At 33.7% G+C, this 21,924-nt stretch overlaps 1 protein-coding gene across 1 annotated transcript; it reads left to right on the top strand.

Annotated features, from left to right (window-relative positions):
* The first annotated feature begins 9,860 nt into the window (after nucleotides 1-9,860).
* LOC149567581 (fructose-bisphosphate aldolase 1, chloroplastic) lies at nucleotides 9,861-14,006 on the top strand. Its single transcript, XM_089820821.1, has 6 exons — nucleotides 9,861-10,088; nucleotides 10,674-10,943; nucleotides 11,035-11,144; nucleotides 12,740-12,830; nucleotides 12,908-13,177; nucleotides 13,508-14,006. Exons 1-6 carry the CDS (start codon nucleotides 9,909-9,911, stop codon nucleotides 13,784-13,786), a joined length of 1,200 nt encoding a protein of 399 aa, XP_089676947.1. The 5' UTR covers nucleotides 9,861-9,908; the 3' UTR covers nucleotides 13,787-14,006.
* Nucleotides 14,007-21,924: the final 7,918 nt, after the last annotated feature.

Below are 21,924 nucleotides of genomic sequence, written 5' to 3'. Positions count from 1 at the left end.
ATCAATTATTCAAGGTCCAAATGTCCAATTAAAATTGTTTCATCAAGTAAAGTGAGCCCATTAAACTGTTCATGCATCCAAGCTTAAACTTTCTTATTTTAGCAAGTTACTGTAAATCAATATGCAAAAATAACACATGAAATATCAACACATAACATAGTGATTTACGTGGAAATCCAATTTGGAAAAAATCACCAGTAACATGCTACTCAATTCTCACTCTTTTGAAGTGATGCCCTGTGAAAGGCCTACCCTGTTAAAGGCTACAACACACTATTAAATGTGACCTGGTTAAAGGATTTAACCACCCTATTAGAAGTGAGCTTGGTTAGAGGACTTTAGAACATTCACTTGGAATGCCACTATGTTAAAGGATTTACAAATGGCTATTAAACCAACCTAAGTCCATAGGATTTTACCCTAGCTGGCACTATTTTTAGAGAGTAACAACAAGGGCTTTTGACCTAATACAACTCACAACTTAACTTGCAAATTTTAGATCTCTGTTTAGCTCTTCATAATTTGCCTGGCTTTCAGTCTCTGTAGCTCTGACAACTTGTCCTCCTTTCAAGCTTTGTCTCCTTGAGTGTTCATGCTCGATGTACCAATGCAAGCTCCTATATGGCCACTTATCGAAGAAGAGTCTCTGTACTCTGTTCTTCCTTCTTCTCGATGCCTTCTCCTTGACAACCTTTCAACAACTTTAACCCAACAACTCTAGCTTCTTGGCTTGTGACTCCTTAAATAGAAGTCTGGAATACTTTTCCCTCTCGAATCTTCCAACATTTAATTTCAATTTGAATGGATTAGGTAGGATTCAATGAATCTACCCTATATATTGTTTCTTCTAGAAACATCATGAAGAATTCTCCTGAATTTTCTCAAAAATGGTTTACCTAAAATTATGTGCCACTAGCTCATCATCCTTATCCTCCATCTAGTTCACAAAATTCAAGGTAACAAACTTGTCGGCTCAAATTTGGCGAATCTTTGACTTTTCACATAATGCAGTAGCTTGACACTATTAAAATTCTGGTGCTTGGCACATATTGTGTTACTCAGCACCAACTACGTTATACTGATGCTCGACACCTAATGTGGATTCACTCAGCATCCACTAAGTTTTTCTTATGCTCAGCACCTATTACTTGCTCATCTCCTTCTATATCACTCGGCACACACTAGATTTTGCATTTGCTCAGCACTAACTGAAAATCTACTTGGCATGAACTAGCTTGCTTAGCACTCACTAATGAACTTAGTCAAGCTTTGCAAACAACCTTGTTACAACTTGTTCTTCTAAAGTTTCTAAGTGTGGCCAACCTCTATATCTTCAAGTATATTATCAATAAATCATTTTAACATTGTCTTAACTGATCCTTGTACTTCATTACAAAATCATAACTCAACCTTTCCTTTAGGTACTTTTGTTACATCTTGTTGATTAAATCCTCTTCATCAATCAACTAAGTGATAGTACTTGGATCTTATAAGCAATTTTCATTCCAGCAAATAGCAGGTTTGACATTAGTGGCAAAACAATGATTGAAAACATTCTTTATCAACAATCTCCCTCTTTGCAAACAATCTTCTTCATTCTTCAACAATGATCTTTTCAATCAGATTTTCAACAAAAGGGAGCTTTCTTGTGGACTCCCAAGGCACAAGAGTGTTTTGGGAAATTTGAGGAGTTGATGACTTCTTGTCCAATGTTAGCATTACCAGATTTTAGCAAACCTTTTGAGCTACACTGTGATGCTTCTGGAGAGGGCATTAGAGCAATACTTATGCAGGACAAGCACCCTATTGCTTATGAGAGTAGGAAATTAAGAGGGCTAGAGCAGAGCTTCAACATATATGATAAGGAGATGTTAGCCATTATGCATGCTTTGGCTAAATTCAAGTAATATATGGTAAGCAGCAAATTTTGTATCAAAACTTACCATAAAAGCCTAAAATACTTTTTAGGGCAGCAAGATCTCAATGATATGTAGCAGAAGTGGGTGAGCAAGTTACAATCCTATGACTTTGATATTACATATTTTAAGGGGAAATAGAATGTAGTTGTTGATGCTTTATCACATAGGCCCCATTTGAGCTTATTGGTAGATATATCAGAGGATTGGAGACACTTGATTGTTGTAGAGTATGCAAAGGATGTGTGGACAACTGGATTTATAGATGGAACTATTCAGGACAGTAGATACACCCTTGTGAATGAGCTCATCATTTACAAAGGGTGAATATTTTTCATTCTAGGCTCAACAGTGAGGAGGATGATTATGAAATCTTTTCATGATTCACCTATGGTAGGACATCCTGGTTTCTACAAGACATACTGGCATATTAGAGAGCACTTCACATGGAAAGGGCTCAAAGAAAAAGTATTTCAATATGTTAAAGAGTGCCCCACCTGCTAGCAGAATAAGCAGGAACACTCCTATCTATTCAATTTACTTCAGCCACTTCTGATCCTAATAGGAAGTGGGAGTGTTTATATATGGACTTCATCATAGGACTGCCTAGAGCCCAAAGTAGGGACTACATATATGTGGTTGTGGATCACCTTACAAAGTTTGCATACTACTTTCCAATCACTATGACATACATTGCTACATAGGTGGCAGAGTTGTTCTTCAAGGAGATATTCAGATTACATGGCTTACCTCAAAGAATTGTGAGTGACAGAGACAACAGGTTTATGAGTCACTTTTGGCAAGAGCTATTCAAGTTGTGTGTGACAGAGCTAACTCCGAGTACTAGCTACCACCCTTAGACAGATGGTCAAATGGAGATAGTGAATAAATGGGTGGAGTAATATCTTAGAAATTATATAATAGGGCAATAGAAGGGCATGGGTAAAGTGGATTTATCTCTATGAGTATTGCTACAATACCACTTATCACATGTCTATTCAGATGTCACCCTTTATGGCCCTATATGGGTATGAGGCACCCAATTTTATGGATCTACTTTTCAGTGATAGTAGAGTGCCCAGTTCAGGTGATTTACAAGACATTGTTAAGACTCTCAAGGATAATATAACCAAGGCACAAAATCAGGAGAAGCAGTATGCAGACCAGAAGAGGATTGAGCAAATTTTTGAGGTTGGAGATATACAGGTGTATCTTATGTTGCAGCCTTACCATCAATCATCTCTCAAGAAGAGTGGTGTCGAGAAACTTAAGCCACAATACTATGGTCCATTCAAGATTATCAGGAGAGTGTGAGAGGTGGCTTATGAGTTAGATTTTCTGGTGGAGAGCAAGGTACACAACATTTTTTATGTGTCATGCCTCGAGAAGGTGCTAGGACATCATATTGTTTCTTCTATAGTGCTTCCACCCTTGGATGATGAGGGAAAATTGGTATTTGTACCAGAGGCTATCATTGATTTCAAGGAAAGAAACTTGAGGTGGCATACTATAAGGGAGTATTTGGTGAAATGGAAGGACCTGCCAATAGAGGATGTGCCATGGGAGAATGAGGAGACTTTGTAGCATCCAAACTTGAAGTTGCTTGAGGACAAGCAATTTCAGGGAGGGTGGATGGTAATGTCCCTATTTTTTTAGCATTTTAGTGGAGTTCTTCACCTTTACGTTCTCTGAAGTCTAAGTGGAGAAATAAGGAGAAATTGATTAAATTAATTTCTTATTAATTCTTTAAATAAATTAAAATTAAAAGTTGACTTTATATTTAATTAATTTAATTTTCTAGAAGCACAATTAATTATTGTATTGCAAGGGAGAAGCTTCTAGAGTGCATTTTCTAGAAATACAATTAATTATTGTATTGGAAAGGAGGAACCTTCTAGAGAATGTAATTAAATAATATTTTATTTTATTTTGGAAGGGTGCAGGAAAAGAATAAATAGAGATGAGAGCTTCATTGTTAATGATCTGATTATTGTGAATTGCATTTAATATAAAATTGGAAGAAGAAACTAAGGTTTCTGATTTCAGTTAACCATTGGAGAACTTCAAGTCTTTAGTGTTGCAACCATTTGAGGTGGTAAAATATCCACTGAATTTAGTATTCAGGAGAGCTTCAATTCAGGAGCTCTATTTGTGCTTAAATTGGAGCATACATTTATTGTTGGCTACTACAGTATGCAAGAACAATGTCGAGCTACAGTACTTATGCTTGATTCATCTCCATCCTTGGGCATCACTATTATCAAGTTCCTCTTGCATTTATTAGTAGTTAACATTGTAAATTTTTAGGGCATATGATTTTACTATGATAATTTAGAATAAGATTTTGGCATTACTATAGTCATTATTGTAAGCCATTTGTCTTGGCAAACTCATAGCAACATTGTACATGAGAATGAATTCAATAAAGGACATACATGTTGCATACCATTTGTTTGACAAAATTTCCATCTAATAGCATATATGATCAGCATAATAGTTGTATGTCAATTGTTTGTCAAAATGTCAGTTGGTTGTAGGCGTGCATTCTATATCTAGTTTCCATGTATATCCATTGAAAATATCAAAAGAACTGCACTTGCATATTAGTTCATTGTAATATCATTTGCAAACATTCTAAATTTCTTAGCATTGAAAGGCAACAATACAAGTGTTTGACAATATTCCTTGACCTAAAATCAATCAGTTTGGGCAATGGATATTACACCAGAGCATTTAACTATGTCCTCTCACTTGTCTTTTGTAATTCTTTTACTTTCCTTCTAGTACTCTTTCTTAAGTTCTCTTTCTCCCCCTTTTTTCTCATGAGTCTTTATAGTTGACTTATATATCCTTTTAAGTAATGGTTTCCAAACCATTACACCCTTTCAAAAAGGTCATCATTATTTACCCTTTTCATAAATATGATTATAACTCTATCTTAAGAGAGTTTTTTTTCATTAACATTATTTACTATCATTTATTTAAACCAATGAATTATAATATCCTTTATCTTTATCTCCCTTTTAATTATTAAAGGCCTATTTCATAACTTGATCTTCACATGAAGAATTAGTTACTTAACATTTATGCCCCTCTAATTTAGCTATTGTCCTCAACGGCACAAGATTTATCTACACCATAACTCAAAAAGCACTTCATCAATATTTGAATATGCTAAGATTAAAAATATATACTTCAAATATGTTATGTTCATATTTTGATTCCTAGATTTATTTATTTTTACATTTTTATCATATTAAAATTAATTTGGAGGGAATCATTTTTTCCTATCAAAATTATGACACACACACACACACATTTTTCTTATATTTCAAATGCATTGTTACAAAAATATGCTTAAGTTGGATATAATTTAACTTTATCATTTTTTTCTTATGATGTAATCTATTGTATTTAGTATAATTATTTAACCTTGACTATTTTGCAATCATACAAATTAGGTGGAAAGATAATAAATAATCATCCCAAATCAACGTAATAAGAATAACTACAATTACAATTGTATTGATCCAAAACTAAATAAAGATCAATGACTTAATACAGACATAATAGACTCTTACTAAATATCAATCTTAAATCTTACAGCAATTTCTTTAAACATACCACAACCTCTATTCAACAACTAGATAGAGTTATATTATCAAAATACTAACTATTATCATTCAAAATAAATTAATCAATAAACTCTCTACGTTATAAATTACTACCTAAAAAAAGTCAAAATTATATTCTAACTAACAACATAGTCTACATGAGTTCATATTATATTCATCTAAAAGACATATCAAACCAAATGAAATTTTAAGATATGTAATATTCCAAAATATTAAAGACATATTCTTACTATATTACTCAAGTGTTATAAGTTAATTTTTTATTTCAAATTGTATATCACTTTAGAAAAAATTGTATTTTCCTTACCTTACATTAAATAAATGAATAAATATGCTAATATCAAAACAAATCCTACCATATAATTTCTTTAAAAACTAATTAACCAGCCTATTATATAGTCTCCTAGTTAAAATGAGATAATTAAATAGTGTTTATGTAATACAAGATAAAAGAAGGAAATACCTAATTACAATTCTAAACTCAGTGTGAAATAATCTAGTAGTTATCCACGCAAGTTTATTATAGTTAAATTTTATTCCCTTTTAAATTAGGGGTGGTCCCCACCTTATACTAGACCTCTTCCAAAGATCAAGGATTTTAAATGGGGGATATGTCTAATGCCCTTCGCGTGGTTTTACAAGGGGTCATTAAAAAGAATAAAAATCTTGATAATTTGATAAATTATTTTGAATGGTATATTGCAAGGTTAGATATGTGAGGAGTGAAGAATTATATTTAGAATTTATTATAGTTCATGCCCTTTCAAAGAAAATCACAACTTTATCACTGCCTTGCTCAATGCTTAGGAAAGATATCGATGATAATAATCTGATGACTCCACTCCCATAATTCATTTGATCAGGCTATTTAAACTTTAATTTCCTAATGGTAGACGTAAGGTGGGATTTTCGATGTTTGAAATTTATATAGTTCTCGCTTGTTCCAACAATTTAATGAATAGTTTCTTCCTCAAATTCATGTCAAAGTCTACTCCTTACGCTACTTACAATATGCTTACGATTTGCTGACTTTTCAATGTCTCACTTACATTCATGAAAACATTTTGATGCGTCCATATTCTTTAACTTCTTTTAAATGGCATTTCAAATATGAGATCAAATATTTTCCACCAGTTCTGCTATCATTATTTTATTAGATTCACGTTATTTGTTTTTCTTAATTGATTATGTCATATTAGTGAGCCCCATCATCGCCAATACTCTCTAGGTTGTACATGTATATAATGTAGACAAAGTTAATAATAAACCTTTCGTTTATAAAAAGATGTTAAGTAGTATTTTTCCTTAAAAAAATTGTCAAAAATCAAAAGCATTTTTATGAAACCACATGCAACAAAAATTAGGCCAAGAAAGTTTCTTACTTCTACTACAAATCTCTTTCATGGTTGTTTCTGACGTTGTAGTTGTAGTGAATTGATCCCGCGACTGCACCCTACCAAATAAAAATCATATAAATTTCCAAAATATGTTGCAAAATGCCTATGGATTTGCCAAGAGGACAAAGTATTTCTTTGTGTGATTGAAATTTATCCTTGCATTTCTTCATGAGAGCTCTATAGTCGTAGCAATTGATGCCAAACACGGGTTAGGGAGCATCGTCAAATTTATTGAATCAAAAATTTCAATTTTGTCTAACCAAACATAGTATAGGAATAAGTATTCTTATTTTCTATTCTAGAATAATAATTCCTGAACATATTCCTATTTGTATATTCGTATTCCCACAGCCAAACGGACCCTTAAGGATTTCTATTACATAAAAAAAAAAATTGGCGATTATTATTCTGATCATTTTACATTGTGATGATGTCTAATCATTACATACAAAAACTTAGAATTTATTATCTACATCTACAACCCTTGGGAACTATGATGTTATACTTTTCCTAGATAATTTGTACAAAATTGGGTCCAAAATCCTTATTTTTATGGCATACAAAAGAAACATGTGCTCCATCATTATGTTTGATAGTTGACTATAATTTTATTTTCTTGTTGGCCATTAGACGATTGAACTACATTGGGGCATTTAAAGTCTTTACAGTTGCCTTAGTTTTTAGTCACATATATATTTTGGGTATTGCAAAATTATGTATTGAAGAGGATCTAAATGACTCTTTGCATTTATTATCTCTAACTAAATATTGAGAATGTTAGTATTGCAATATTTCATGGCAACAATTGTTGTTTAAATTATGTTATAGGCTTCTTAATTTTTTTGAATCATCGATCCATATTCTTTATCAATGGTTTAAATGATTGTGTAGCATTTTCTTCAAATTAAAATTTTGTTCCTTGACTATTAGTTGTCCCTTCTTTCATTTCTTTTGTTTCTCATACTCTTGATCATCGGTGCTACTCAAACTTGTATTCATTTATTTCCTATTAAATATGATTGTGTATCAAAATTTTTGACTCTATGTCCCTTGAGGATGACATTAACATCCTCCAATTTACCAAATGTGATCCACCATTTTACCCCAAGTAAAATACATTAAGGTTACGATGATGTAAAAATCTCACATAAATAATGTATTTATAAAGCGAGTCATCTAATGTAGTTTAAATTTCAAAAATTTCCTCAAAATAACATTTATGTCATTAACATATTAATCAATTATTATTTATAAATATTAATGTACCAACAATAAATTAAAAGAACCTTAGCAATATTAATGCCAATAACTAATAACTTAATAACTACAATATATAAGAAGAGATTAATAGGTTCTTTGAATCATGAAGAAGTTGTTTCTTATTGAAGAAGATTGACAACTACACGGTTAATTATAGGTCTTATCTTTTCACGGGCAAGAAGCATTCACGGGAGGTTACAGTTCTTACTTAGAACCTTACTTACCTTCACAATATGAAATGCATGCCTTATAGCATGAAAATAAGACAGCATTGGCTAGGACACTCCCAGGTGTGTACATTGTACCCTAAGTTGGACACACATTGTATGCCCCTTCTCCAATGCTTAATGTCCTCCCTCTTGTCTTTTGTAATTCTTTTACTTTCCTTGTAGAACTCTTTCCTAAGTTCTCTCTCTTCCCCTTTTTTCTCATGAATCTTATATAAAACAACTTATAATGACTTATATATCCTTTTAAGGGATGATTTTCAAACCATTGCACCCTTTCAAAAAGGTCATCATGATTTACCCTTCTCATTAATATGATTATAACTCTATCTTAAGATAGTTTTTTTTTTCATTAACATTATTTACAATTATTTCTATAAACCAATGAATTATAATATCATTTATCTTTATCTCCTTTTTAATTATTAAAGGATTATTTTATAACTTGATCTTCTCATGGAGAATTAGTTACATAACAATTATTATTTATTTACAACTGATAAAGAAGTACCTAGAGTCCCCAATTTCACCCTAAAAATATATTTTCAAAGTTCTTTTGAAATTTTAAGTTAAAAAAATCTCTACTTGATAAGTACAAATGAACTTTGAAGAAGGCACTAGACCTTTTTAATACAAATAAACTTTGAAGAAAATACTAAATGTTCTCTAATACAATTTTTTTTAAAGAAACTTCTATATCTTTTCTAATACAAATAAATTTTGATGAAACTATTAGATCTTTCCCTTAAAAAACTTGATTTATAAAAATAATGAATCTAATATCAAGCTAAATTAACTCTTAAAAAACTATTAAATATTTTCTAATACAGATAGATTTTGAAACTAATAGACCTTTCTCCTAGAAGGATATATTAAAAAATAATGAATTTACCACCAAGGCAAGTGAAGGTAAGTAGTCCATATTTTGTGAGCACAAAAAATAGTTATTCGTATAGAAGGGCTCGGGTGGTGAGAGTTTTTTGTTTCAATTTTGAAACGATATATTAAACAAGCAATTTGTGGTTCATGTAGCATAACATCAACTTCCCATCAGGGAAACGTTGTTTTTCATTTTATTTTTAGATTGAAAATTGGAAAACCAAAAATAGAGAACACATGAAAAAGAAAACCTTAAAAAAAGCTTGAAAATTGTTCCCTAGGGAATCAGGGATGAAGGGTGGGCACGCTAAGCAAAGAGATTAACGCTAAGCAAGGAGGGATAGGGTCCGATTAGCGCCAAAACCAACGGGAGGCTCGAGGCTTGCCACGTCATCAGAATCGGCCGATGATCTCTACACGTGGGGATTTTCTATTGGAAGGGAATAGCTGACGGACTCTCAGCCTCACACAGGCCTCTCAGGATATGGCACTGGAAAAACTAAAACACAAAGAGCGATAAATAGCAGGGCATTCGATCTGCCGAGCAATCAGAGAGCCGAGAAGAAGGGATTCACTGTGTTATTTTGGTGAACAATGGCCGCCACTGCAGCGATCAAGACCCCCCTAAGTCTGGGCAGATCAGAATGGTTTGGCCAGACTCTCAGACCAAATTCTTCTTCTTCCGCCCTTTCCCTTCAAACTCACTCCATCTCCGCCTCCCCTGCTTTGAGTATCCGGGCCAGTGCTTACAGCGATGAGCTTGTCAAAACGGCGGTAATCAATTTCTTTTCTTTCGCTTCGAAGTCTTGATTTTTTCGAAAAATTTGTTTTATATAGTTTAAGCTTTGAACAAATGTGATGAGCTTGTTAAAACGGCGGTGTTTAATTTCCTTTCTCTGGCTTCATTTTCGTTGTTTTTCCAAATCTCTGCCCTAAATACGTTTGGATTTGAGCAAATGTGATGAGCTTGTCGAAACGGCGGTATTTAATTTCTTTGCTTTGGCTTCAACTTCTTTATCTTTTTAAATTACTTATGCGCTAAATAAGGTTTTCAGCAAATGTGTTGAGCTTGTCAATTCAGCGATATAGAGTTTCTTTTCTTTGGCTTCAACTTCTTTATCATTTCAAATTATTTGCTAAATATTTTAAACTTTGAACGAATGTGATCAGCTTGTCAAAACGGCTTTTCTTTGGCTTCAACTTCTTTTTCTTTTCAAATTCTGCGTTAAATACTTTAGGATTCGAGCAAAAGTGATGAGCTTCTCAAAACGGCGGTATTGAATTTCTTTTCTTTGGCTTCAATTTCTTTTAATTTTTAAAATTTCTGTTCTAAATTGAGCGAACGTGTGGTAAATGCAGAAAACTGTGGCGTCTCCGGGAAGAGGGATTTTGGCAATGGACGAATCTAACGCTACCTGTGGGAAGAGGCTGGCTTCCATAGGGCTAGAAAACACTGAGGCCAACCGCCAAGCGTACCGTCAATTGCTGGTCAGCGCTCCAGCTCTGGGAGAGTACATTTCAGGGGCTATTCTGTTCGAGGAGACTCTGTACCAGTCCACCACTGATGGAAAGAAGATTGTCGATGTTCTCATTTCTCAGAATATTGTGCCCGGAATCAAAGTTGACAAGGTACTGTATGTCTATGCGAACATTGTAGTGAAATAAAATTAATGGAATTTATGGTTTGATCCATGAATTAATGGCTTGTGGATTTGATTAGGGTTTGGTACCCCTGGCGGGTTCGAATGATGAGTCCTGGTGCCAAGGTTTGGACGGCCTCGCTTCAAGGTGCGCTGCATACTATCAGCAGGGAGCTCGATTCGCCAAATGGTAACGACTGAAACGCCCGCTCAGTTTCTATTTTCGACTATTATCTGTCAACAGTGTTAAGCAGCTGCAATATCTACTCCTCAGCATTGTTTAAAATCCCCAGTCAAGAATTCTACCTCTCGTGTACTGTTAAATTTGATGGTTTTAAATAAAACTGTGCCTAGTGCCGTTTAAACAATATATAGTTTAATTTCTTTCTTGGTATGTGATGTCTTAGTAACTCATGTTTAAGGATATTACAGAAAATAATATTACTTTTCCCTTCTGTTTTTTTTCAATTTACTTTGAATTATGTTAGAGGTGTTAAACTTTTATCAGCTATCTTGTATGAGGGATTATACATATATGTCTATTCAATGTTCTCAATGAGAGAACTAATTAGTAGATAAGAAACAAATTCTTAATCAAATTTTCAATTCATATATTCAATAAAAGATGGAGCATGTATATATAAATGTGTGTCTATTTAATGTTTTCAATAGGAAGAATTAATTTAATAGATGAGAAACAAATTCTTAATCAAATTTTTAATTTATATATTCAATGAAAGGAATTTTTTACATTATTTAAAATTGAGATAGTTTATCATTGATGTGTGGTTGTTTTTAATTAATGTTTGATCTTTTAGTCATTAGTCAACTTTTTATTTTGGTGTGGTTCATTTGAGAACATTTCTTTTTATTTAAAAGTAAGTTAGATTTGATGATTTGTGTGACTTAGTTTTTGCTAGCTATGTTCATAAGTAGGAAGAAATTATATTGTATATCTCTTCTGTCTGAAAATTAACAAGTATGGTGATAGTTTTACTATCAAATTATTGGTCTTTTTAGTCATTTGTCTCTTTAAATCATGTTAGGAGTATTTGGAAATGGCACCTTTGTCTAATAGCGTTTACTTAGCTCTAATATCATATTGACTTTTTTATAGATCAACTAGGTTTTGAACCAAAGACTTCTAATTTGTTATTAGAATTCTCTATTCTTGAACTATGAAACTTCTTGACGACTAATCTATCATTTATTCAGATGTGAGTCATTTTACAGCACAGATAAACACATGCTAGTTACAACTCTAAACTCCCTTTTAGAATTTCTTCGATAAATTAAAAAGAAAAAAATCCATTTAAAAGGAGATTTTTTTTGGGTGGGGACCAAAGTGCAAATACCACATATAGAAACTCTTATCACTAATTTGATGTAATGACAGCCGTTCATTCTTATAGATAAGATTGGGGCAATTGAGAAAATCTCTTTAAAAACTAATTTTTAAATGTGTGGCTCGGACGTATTAGAAATGGTTATTAGAATACAGAGCACTCGAACAGCAATTAAATTATCTATCCTTGTGCTTAGCAAGCAAATTTACTGGCTTCCTAATTCAACGGCCCCTTTCACATTTATATAAAATTACTCATCCCCATGACGCACGTAACATGGAATGTGAACTGAAATAATCAAGTTCAGAAAATTTCACGGAGAATTCTTTGAATCTTTGCTATAATGATCTCTACAGTTCTTCCATATTATTGCTGATTTAAAGATTAGGTGTTGGGTAGAGCTTGTTACGGCATATCTAATCATGGTATGGTTGTGTAGGCGTACAGTGGTGAGCATTCCAAACGGACCTTCAGCCTTGGCAGTGAAGGAAGCTGCATGGGGCCTTGCTCGCTACGCTGCAATTTCCCAGGTATATACCTCCGCCACATTTGAAAAGAAGATTGAATTCTTGAAAAGGAGCTAACATGGTGGGTGAGGGTGGTGCAGGACAACGGGCTGGTCCCAATTGTGGAGCCAGAAATCCTTTTGGACGGAGAGCACGGCATTGACAGGACCTTCGAGGTGGCCCAGAAGGTGTGGGCCGAGGTCTTCTTCTACCTCGCCGAGAACAACGTGATGTTCGAAGGTATTCTCCTGAAGCCAAGCATGGTCACCCCAGGCGCCGAACACAAGGAGAGAGCATCCCCTGCCACAGTCGCTGAATACACCATCAAGCTTCTCCGAACAAGAATCCCCCCCGCTGTCCCTGGAATCATGGTATCTTATACCTTCTTCCCAATTTGCTTCATTCATTTACTTGCTGTATTTGTTAAATACACTTGGAATGTTTTAGATGTTGGATTTGTTCATTCAGAATTGAGTGGAAAAATGAAAATGAAAATTTAACTACTAACAGATCTTCTTTCCAAATCAAAATGAGAATTTGTTTCAATTTGAACCATCCAAACCAAGATTAATTTGTCCCTACAAATCCTAATTCAATTCTAGCAAACAAACCAATCCTTAAAACTTAGATTGTTTGATTAGAATTATCTCTCATTTATACTCCATTTCTCATCAAAGTGCTCCGTTTATTGCATGGGACAGTTCCTTTCTGGAGGGCAATCTGAGGTGGAGGCCACCTTGAATCTGAATGCAATGAACCAATTTAAGCACCCATGGCACGTGTCATTTTCATACGCACGTGCGTTGCAAAACACGTGCCTGAAGACATGGGGCGGCAGGCCTGAGAATGTGGAGGCGGCACAGAAGGTTCTGGTGGCACGCGCCTCTGCCAACTCACTCGCCCAGCTTGGCAAATACACTGGCGAAGGAGAATCAGCAGAGGCCAAGGAGGGCATGTTCGTCAAGGGTTACACCTACTAGACTCTAGAGCACTTTGCACAAATATAATGTTAATGCTGTAATCTAGTACTGGTCCACTCGTCCCTTCTCATGAAGGTTATTTTTGTCGTTTACTATATTTAGACTTGTGCTCATTTTAGTATTGCTATGTATGCATCACTTGATAGTAATACATACTAATGAGAAAGTGCACTATTTCATTGCTTACTTCCTAATCAACTATCACCACGTTGTGTTCCAATCTCCAAGTGTATTTTCTTGAAGTTACGAATGCATTGTCGTGCTCTAATAAGAGAAAAAAATTGGAAAGAAAAGAATTGAGCTAGTGTTTATGCGGGAGAATAAATATTATTTAAAAGATGTCAAGAGAAACAAAATTGAAGTATTTATATTAGATGGATAAAGCATATCAAATTGACAATTGAGATTGATTTCTCTTCTCATCATAAGATATGTATATTAGTTAGGTTTCTATGTCGATATGAATGTAGTTAGGCATGAAGGATTTTGATATGTACATGAATATCAAAATTATATTAAAGACTTTTGTTAGTCATTCATTGTATTACAAATCATCTTTATTGTGTTGTATTATATTTAATGAGTATCTAATTATATGAACTAAAATTTAAAAGAAAGAAGTGAAGTTCTAAAAGTTTTAAGAAAGAAATTATATAACTGTAAATATTAACAACTCTAATATTAAGGACATAATATAAAATATTGGCTTATAACGTATGCTTCATATAAATATTCATATATCGAAGAGGTCATGTTAAAATATTTTCAAGTTTAATTTACAAACATCAAGAGGTAAATACGATTGTCACTTATGTAACTCAAGTGGAATATCAACAAGTCATTATTATCTACCTAGGCCATCATAAGTAAATATGTATTAAATCTTAGACAAAAGATGGGAGTATATATAAGAAACCCATATGAGCTTGCAAGATGCCTTCCAAATCTATGAAAGAAAAAAGGTAATAAATAAAAGATAAAAGTCTATGAAACATGTGTACCAATTTAGTGATGAGAATCGTTGAGATCCTATCAAGTGTCCCAAATGTTAGTAATGATAAGGTGACAACTCCAACTAAGTTGCTTAAATTGCTAAAGAAAATATTTGAAAGATGGTGGGACAAGAATTGATATAGAATCATATCAAAGAGGAAAATAAAGTTCTTGATGGTTTTCTCATACTTTGCAAGGTAGAACTCATGCAAAAGGACTATATATATATATATATAGTCATCTCAATGAAGTGCCCTTCAAAAAAATAATGATGTCCATCTAGTTTACTAAATTGTCAAAGGTTCTATCTAAAGAAATTATAAACTTTCTAGAAGTAGATAATAGTGGTGGAATCCTAGTGCATCTCATTCATTTACACTACTCGTTTATTAATTTGTTTCTAAACTTATTTTCTAAACATGACAAACAATCAAGTCTATTGATATTGGTATTAAAGGAGGAAAAAAAGGAATCAATAGATTATATGGTTGGGGGATCATCAAGATCCATACATTTTGTGTATTTTTTATAAGCAAGAGGCCAAAACCATTGATTAATATAGTAAAAAAAATTATAACCCAACTCGAGAGATACTGAAAGGACGAAGTTGGGTAGAAGTTCTTTAGTTTTGCCTATCATATGAAAGATAGAAAAGAGAGATAGAATATTTGAATCAACACATTCTATTGCCCATTCAAAATCCCTTCATCTAGTTCAGCCCTAAACTAACACAACAAAATCACCAAACAACTCCTAGTAGACTACTTTAGACTACTTTGTTAATCTATTAGTTCGTAATATAATAAAACCACAAATCTAGAATTTGTCATTCTTTAAACTGTATAGATTAAAAGGAGATAAGAGGACTAAGAATCGTTAATACCAAAACAAAGAAGAGGTAAAAAAAATATAGAGGAATATAAGAAGCATTTGTTTATTTAAAAATTGAATTCAAACTACATAGCCCAAATAAAAAGTCAATTGGTAGGCATAAAGAAGGGGATTGAGGTTCTTCCTCCTCTAAGACCCCTTCATCCTCTGCTACTGAGGTATCAAACATCATTACCAAAATAAATTGCCTTTTTAGCAAGATCTCACTCACATTAAAACCATAATTTTCAGCATATTTATCCCTTTAATGGTTTCCTATCTTCATTAATATATAAATATTATCTACCTTAGCTTATTGAAAGATTGATTCCTTGAGTAGCTAACTAGTTTGCCCTCTTATTCCCTTCACGATATATATGGTTGATTAAAAATTTGTCAGAATAATTGCAAAGCTCTAGGGCTTTAGATAATTGGGTATCTAATCTCCCATTAGTGAGGAAGCCTTTCATGAAAGCATTGATTATAATAGATGAGACTCCTATTTCTAGTTTCTTAAGACTCAATTCTTACAAATATCCAAACCCTCTACTATTTAAAGCAAACAAAAATTCTCAATTTTTGGTAGCTTCCCCAATTGCTTTAGCTATACATTCAATCTCTATCCCTTCATCATTATCAATTTTGCATTGTATACCATCCTTACCAAGGTTCCCCATAGATGCTCTGTTGAAATTGAGCTTATACCATCCTCTTTTAGGAGCCTTCCAAACACACTCTTGCTTACTTATGTTACTTTGAAGTTCTCCTTTCCCCAAGAAGGGGGGGATTTTCAATCCAATCCACCTAACACGCATCTTCTCATCCTAATGAGACATTTTTGTCCCTTTGGGGATCATAGACATCAATCGATTATTTGTTCATTCAATGATTGAGGCTTCAATTTTATTGACAAGATGATCAACCTCCATCTTCTTATCTTGGAATATTTCCCTATTTCTCTACTTCCACAGTTCGCAAAAACTTATGGAAGGAGAGGATATCCAAAGGTTCTTGTTAATGCTGCTCAATTTCAGCAAGGGCCAAGATGAAAGAAAACTTATGGAGTTAGGGAAGGTTGAACTCCACCCTAACTTGGAACACAACCACCGCCAGCAATGGTTTGAGAAAGGATAATTAACAAAAAAGTGATATGTCAATTCCTCTTCGTATTCTCAAATGGGGAATCTACTAGGATCTAGTAGCCCATTCTCCTAAACCTATCTATTGTCAGGGCTCTATTATGGAGAATAATTCAGGTGAACACTCCTGCCTTGGGGAGGCACAATTTATTCCAACAGAGATTAGTAGGAAGAGCACTCTTAGAGAACCCTAGAGAGGATTCTATAGGCTTATTACCCATCCTAGAACTATAAACACCACTCTTGAATCCATCCCAAATAAGGAAATCTTTACCTCCATGAAATATTTTTTTCCTAAAGGATAGCATATCCTTTAAAAAGCCCTTCTCACTTAAAGGAATGGCCTCCTCATCCAAACTTTTCCAGTGCCATTTAAGACTACTTTGTCCAAAAACCACATAATCATTAACTCTAGAACCTCACTTGGACTCTAAATGACCCATTAAATGTAGGAGAGAAGGAAACTTTTCTAAGGCTTTTTAACCACCCCAAGAGTCATGCCAAAAAAGCACATCCTTTCCACTCCCTAAATCCCAAGTTGACGTATTATGAATGATAGATCTATATTTAAGCAAGAAATTCCAAATTAGGGGGATTGGCTTCTCTAAATAGATTAGAGGGAATCAGAGAGGCAAGGTATATGTGACAAAGGATCCTAACCCATTTTAGGTTTGGGAACTCTAGCATTTTCCCTGCTAGCCTGGCTCCCAAAGCCTTCCCTTGTGATTTAATATTCTTGATACCAACCCACCTTGCCCTTTTGGTTTACAAACTTGATCCCAAGATACAAGTGGGAACTTTTTCTTCTTGGTCGACCCCTACCAAAAAACAATTCTAAGAAGCATATTAATTTCATTTAGTTTACTATCTGACAAGTCCAGACAGGAAAGTAGATAGATAGGTAGGCTTGATAAGACTAATTGAAAAAAAGTAACTCTTCCTGCATATGAGATCCATTTTCCTTTCCATCATGCCACTCTTTTTTGAAGCTTATATAAAACAGGATCTCATTATTTGGTTGATGATCAATTACCAAAGTTTAAAGGTATCCCTAAGTATTTGCAGGGAAGGGATCCCTTGTTGAAGTCGAAAATATCACAAATGTGATCATCCACACTTCGTTGGGTGTTAAAGAAAAAGATATTTGATTTATCTTTGTTGATCTCTTGATCGAAGGCCAAAGATTATTACGTTAAGATTCCATTTAGAGCAATAGCCTCCTCAATGGTACTCTCACCATAAAGCATGGTATCATTGACAAAATTTTGATTTGTAGTTAGTTCTAAATTACTAGTAATAGAAATGCCTCTAATTTGGCCTAAAAATCTAGCATTAGACAAAGATCTTCTAAAAGCATGGACCATAAGGATAAGAAAAAAGGGGAGATTGGACCCCCCTCCTTAAACCTCTTGAAGTACTAAAGAATCCCTCTAGAGAGCTTTTAATCAAGATAGATAATTTTGGTGTCAAGATGCATTCAAATATCAATTTTATTGATTGCTTGGAGAAACCATTTGCTTCTAGACATTTACATAAGAATCTCCAGTCTACTCTATCATATGCCTTTTTGATGACCAATTTGATTAGCATTCTTAGTTTTTTGGAAAGACTCAGATAGAGTGTATCTCTTTATTTGCTATAATAATTTTGTCATAAATCAATTGACTAGAGAAAAAACTAGTCTGATCCTCACTGATAAGGTTGGGTAAGAGCAACTGAAGTTGGTTAGCTAAAGTCTTCGTAAGTAATTTGTAAAGAGTATTACATAGTGGTATAGGTCGAAAGTCATCAAAAGTCTTTGGTTTCTCTTTTCTAGTAATGAGATAAATAAAGGTATTATTTACTTCTCTTAGAAGTTTACCTAATTTCCTAGCTCCTTCTAGAGCACTTGTTATGTCATCACCTAAAAAATCCCAACAATTCTGAAAGAATATAGCTAGAAAGCCATCATACCTAGGCAATTTATCTAGGTTCATAAGATTAAGAGTTGTCTCAATTTCTTAGTTAGTGAACTTTTATATTATCTTTTTGTTTTGCTCCTCGGAGATAAGTTTGGGAATAGAGGCTAAAATATCCTTTTGGGCCCGAAGGTTGGAGCTTTATGTATTGTTATAGATGTGATTAAAATATGATCGAGATGCTTATCTACCTAATATCTTCTGCAGAATCCCTAATTTGACCTTAAGAATCTCTAATGGATGTTATACAATTAATCATTCTCCCTTGTTTGATACTATTTTGAAAGAACTTTATATTTTTCTCCTGACTCTACCCATGTTTCCCTAGACTTCTGGCTCTAGACGAGTTCCTCCTTTGCTACGATATCTTCATACTATTGTATGAGCTTCTTCTCTTCAAGGAATTGGGATAAACCCATCCCATGTTCCAAAAACTCTTCATTAAGAGATTCCAATTTATCCTCTAGGGTGAGTTTGTCCCCAAAGATATTACCAAAGAAATATGAGTTCCATTCTTCAATTTTTGTTTAATAATCTTCAACCTACTAACCTCCTGAAAAAGTTTGGAACCAAATAGTTTGGTTTCATTTCACCATTGCTTAATAAAATTAAGGTAGTTATTGAATCCTTAAGCCACATTTGTTTGAACTAAAAAGGTTAGTTTATTGGCTTTTTATCCTTAATAATTTGAAGCTCAACAGGGAAGTGGTATGATCCCAAAATTCATTTTAACTTCAGACACAAATAAAATAGAGAAGGCAAATAAATTCCTATGAATGAAGAACCTATCAATATCTTCACCAATATTACTAGAATTCTTCCATCTATTATTCCAAGTGAATGATTCTGGGGAGCATTCAATTTCCAAAAAACATAATTTGTAAAATCTTTGGATATTGAGGAGAGATAGATGCTACCACCTCATTTCTTTAAAGGTCTATGGATATCATTAAAATCTCCTCCTAAAATAAAAAATCTCTAACACTCTAGACTAATCCTATCCTATATTTCCTTCCACCCTTACTTTATCTCGGTTGCATATTGGACCATAAATGTTGAAGAGTGTGAAAGGGACATCAGATCTAACACCCTTTACTAGCCCACACATCCAATTCATGTGAAACTCTAGGGAAGATATTAAAACATTCCTAGGATCCCACTAAATAGAAAGGCCCCCTAAGGCACCCTCTATTGTAGAGTCCTTAATTTCCTTCCAACCTAGGAATCTTCTAAATTTATCCATCTCTTCCTTAGCTAGTTTGGTTTCTTGGAAAAGGATAATATCATCTCTAGTCAATGAGATACATCATTTTGTTAGAAATAATAGTCCACCAAGATAACTAGGGGGGGGGGAGGTGGTGAATCAGTTATCCAACTAAAACATTTATCAACCTTAATTAATCTTACCCATGAAATCAAAGTAAACAACAACCATAACAAGATACACATATACAATTACACCAAATTTGTTAACTAGGGAAAACCCTAGTGGAAATGATTCCTACAAAGATATATATATATATATATATATATATATATATATATATATATATATATATATATATATATATATATATATATATATATATATATATATATATATATATATATATATATATATATATAGAATTTGTAGAAGGTAGAAGGACCCATTGTCCAAATAGCTTCTAGGGCAAGACCACTGAACTTTACTATTCAATTGATCTTTCAACTATTCTTTGTAGAATAATTATTTGTACTGTGCTTTATCCTCTTTCCTCTATCCTATCAACCAAATCAATCACTTTCAGATCTTGTAGACTAGGTCACAAACCTCATATTCAAATATCAAACTGTAACGCCCCGCCAAGGGATCCAAAAGAAATAACCAAAAGTTTGACTAAGTTTGATAGCATTTTTTTTTTTTAATTTTTTTTTTTTAAGAAAGTATAACATACACATCAATCACAAAGTAGCGGAAGCAATAACATACATAACAAGTTGCATTCCTTAAAGATCCCATGACGTTGAATCGCATTTAAAATCTAATCTAAAACTAAGTCCATCATTTAATACATCCATATGAAAGAATAATGAAAAGTCTGATGACCATAAAATATACACTTGTTCTGAATGCCTCTTGGAAAATTAATTCAGAATGCTCATTCATCCACTGTACATGTCATAGGGTATGAAAGGCTTAAAAGAATATACATAAACAAGATAAATATACATCTTCCTCTTCGGATCCATGATACACGTGCAATAAATAAATGAAACCATTCATCATACATAATAAATCCATACATCAAGAGATATACATCCATCATAAAATGATACACATCCAGCATATAATATATCCATCTATCATAATGATCCATGAACAGAATGAAGGTATATGCCAACAGTAATACTCCAGCCACGGTGTCTCAGACGTATCTCAATGGTAAGAGTAAAAAGCACTACCACTCGACCACGTGGAACCTAAATGGTCCACTCCCACCATGCTGAGGAGATAGTCTCAAGTCCCAAATAGGATAACAAAACATATAACATAAATACTCTCTAAGTCCAAGAAATCCTATAAGTATGCTAACTCAAAGGTTCCTAAAATAGATCGACATCTAAATCCAAAGGCACCACAAAGACACGTAGGTATCTACTATGTAAGTGGGAAAGTGTCATCACACAAATCATGTTCAGAGTTACCCGAGCAATCCCTTAGGACTCCCGGGTCCCTAGTGATTCCTGCGGCCACTAGTATCCTCTCGCACTGACAAGGCATACTACAAAATGCAAGGTCATAACCAAGCGTTCTCTCTACTCCCATCCTAGTCTGTAATAGCACTCATGGCATGGGTGAGAACATACAATTATCTCTTATTAGGTTCATTTAAGTTAGTATTAAGTGTAAAGTTATCACTTATTAAACAACTTACAATGGGTTACCCCCAGGACCACTTAGGGTCCCTGACCCCCATTGCAAGCCACTTCCCAACACTGCATAAAGATAATCCTACCCTAAGCTCATGGAATCACAAATCACATAATCATAGAAAAATCACCTCAGTCCTATACAAGTGATTGGAAACCATCATAAAGACAATCATAGTAATCACATCAGTTCTCTACGAGCAACTGGGAAGCAACAAGATAAATCAAAGTATTCATCGGCTCTCAACAAGCAACCGGCAATAAT

This window comes from Cupressus sempervirens, chromosome 3 (genome assembly GCF_028749045.1).
Source record: "Cupressus sempervirens isolate cs-2001-9-10 chromosome 3, ASM2874904v1, whole genome shotgun sequence".
In the NCBI taxonomy this organism is placed as follows: domain Eukaryota; kingdom Viridiplantae; phylum Streptophyta; class Pinopsida; order Cupressales; family Cupressaceae; genus Cupressus; species Cupressus sempervirens.
Note: the sequence above shows the minus strand (reverse complement) of the source record. Positions and strands in the feature narration are given on the sequence as shown.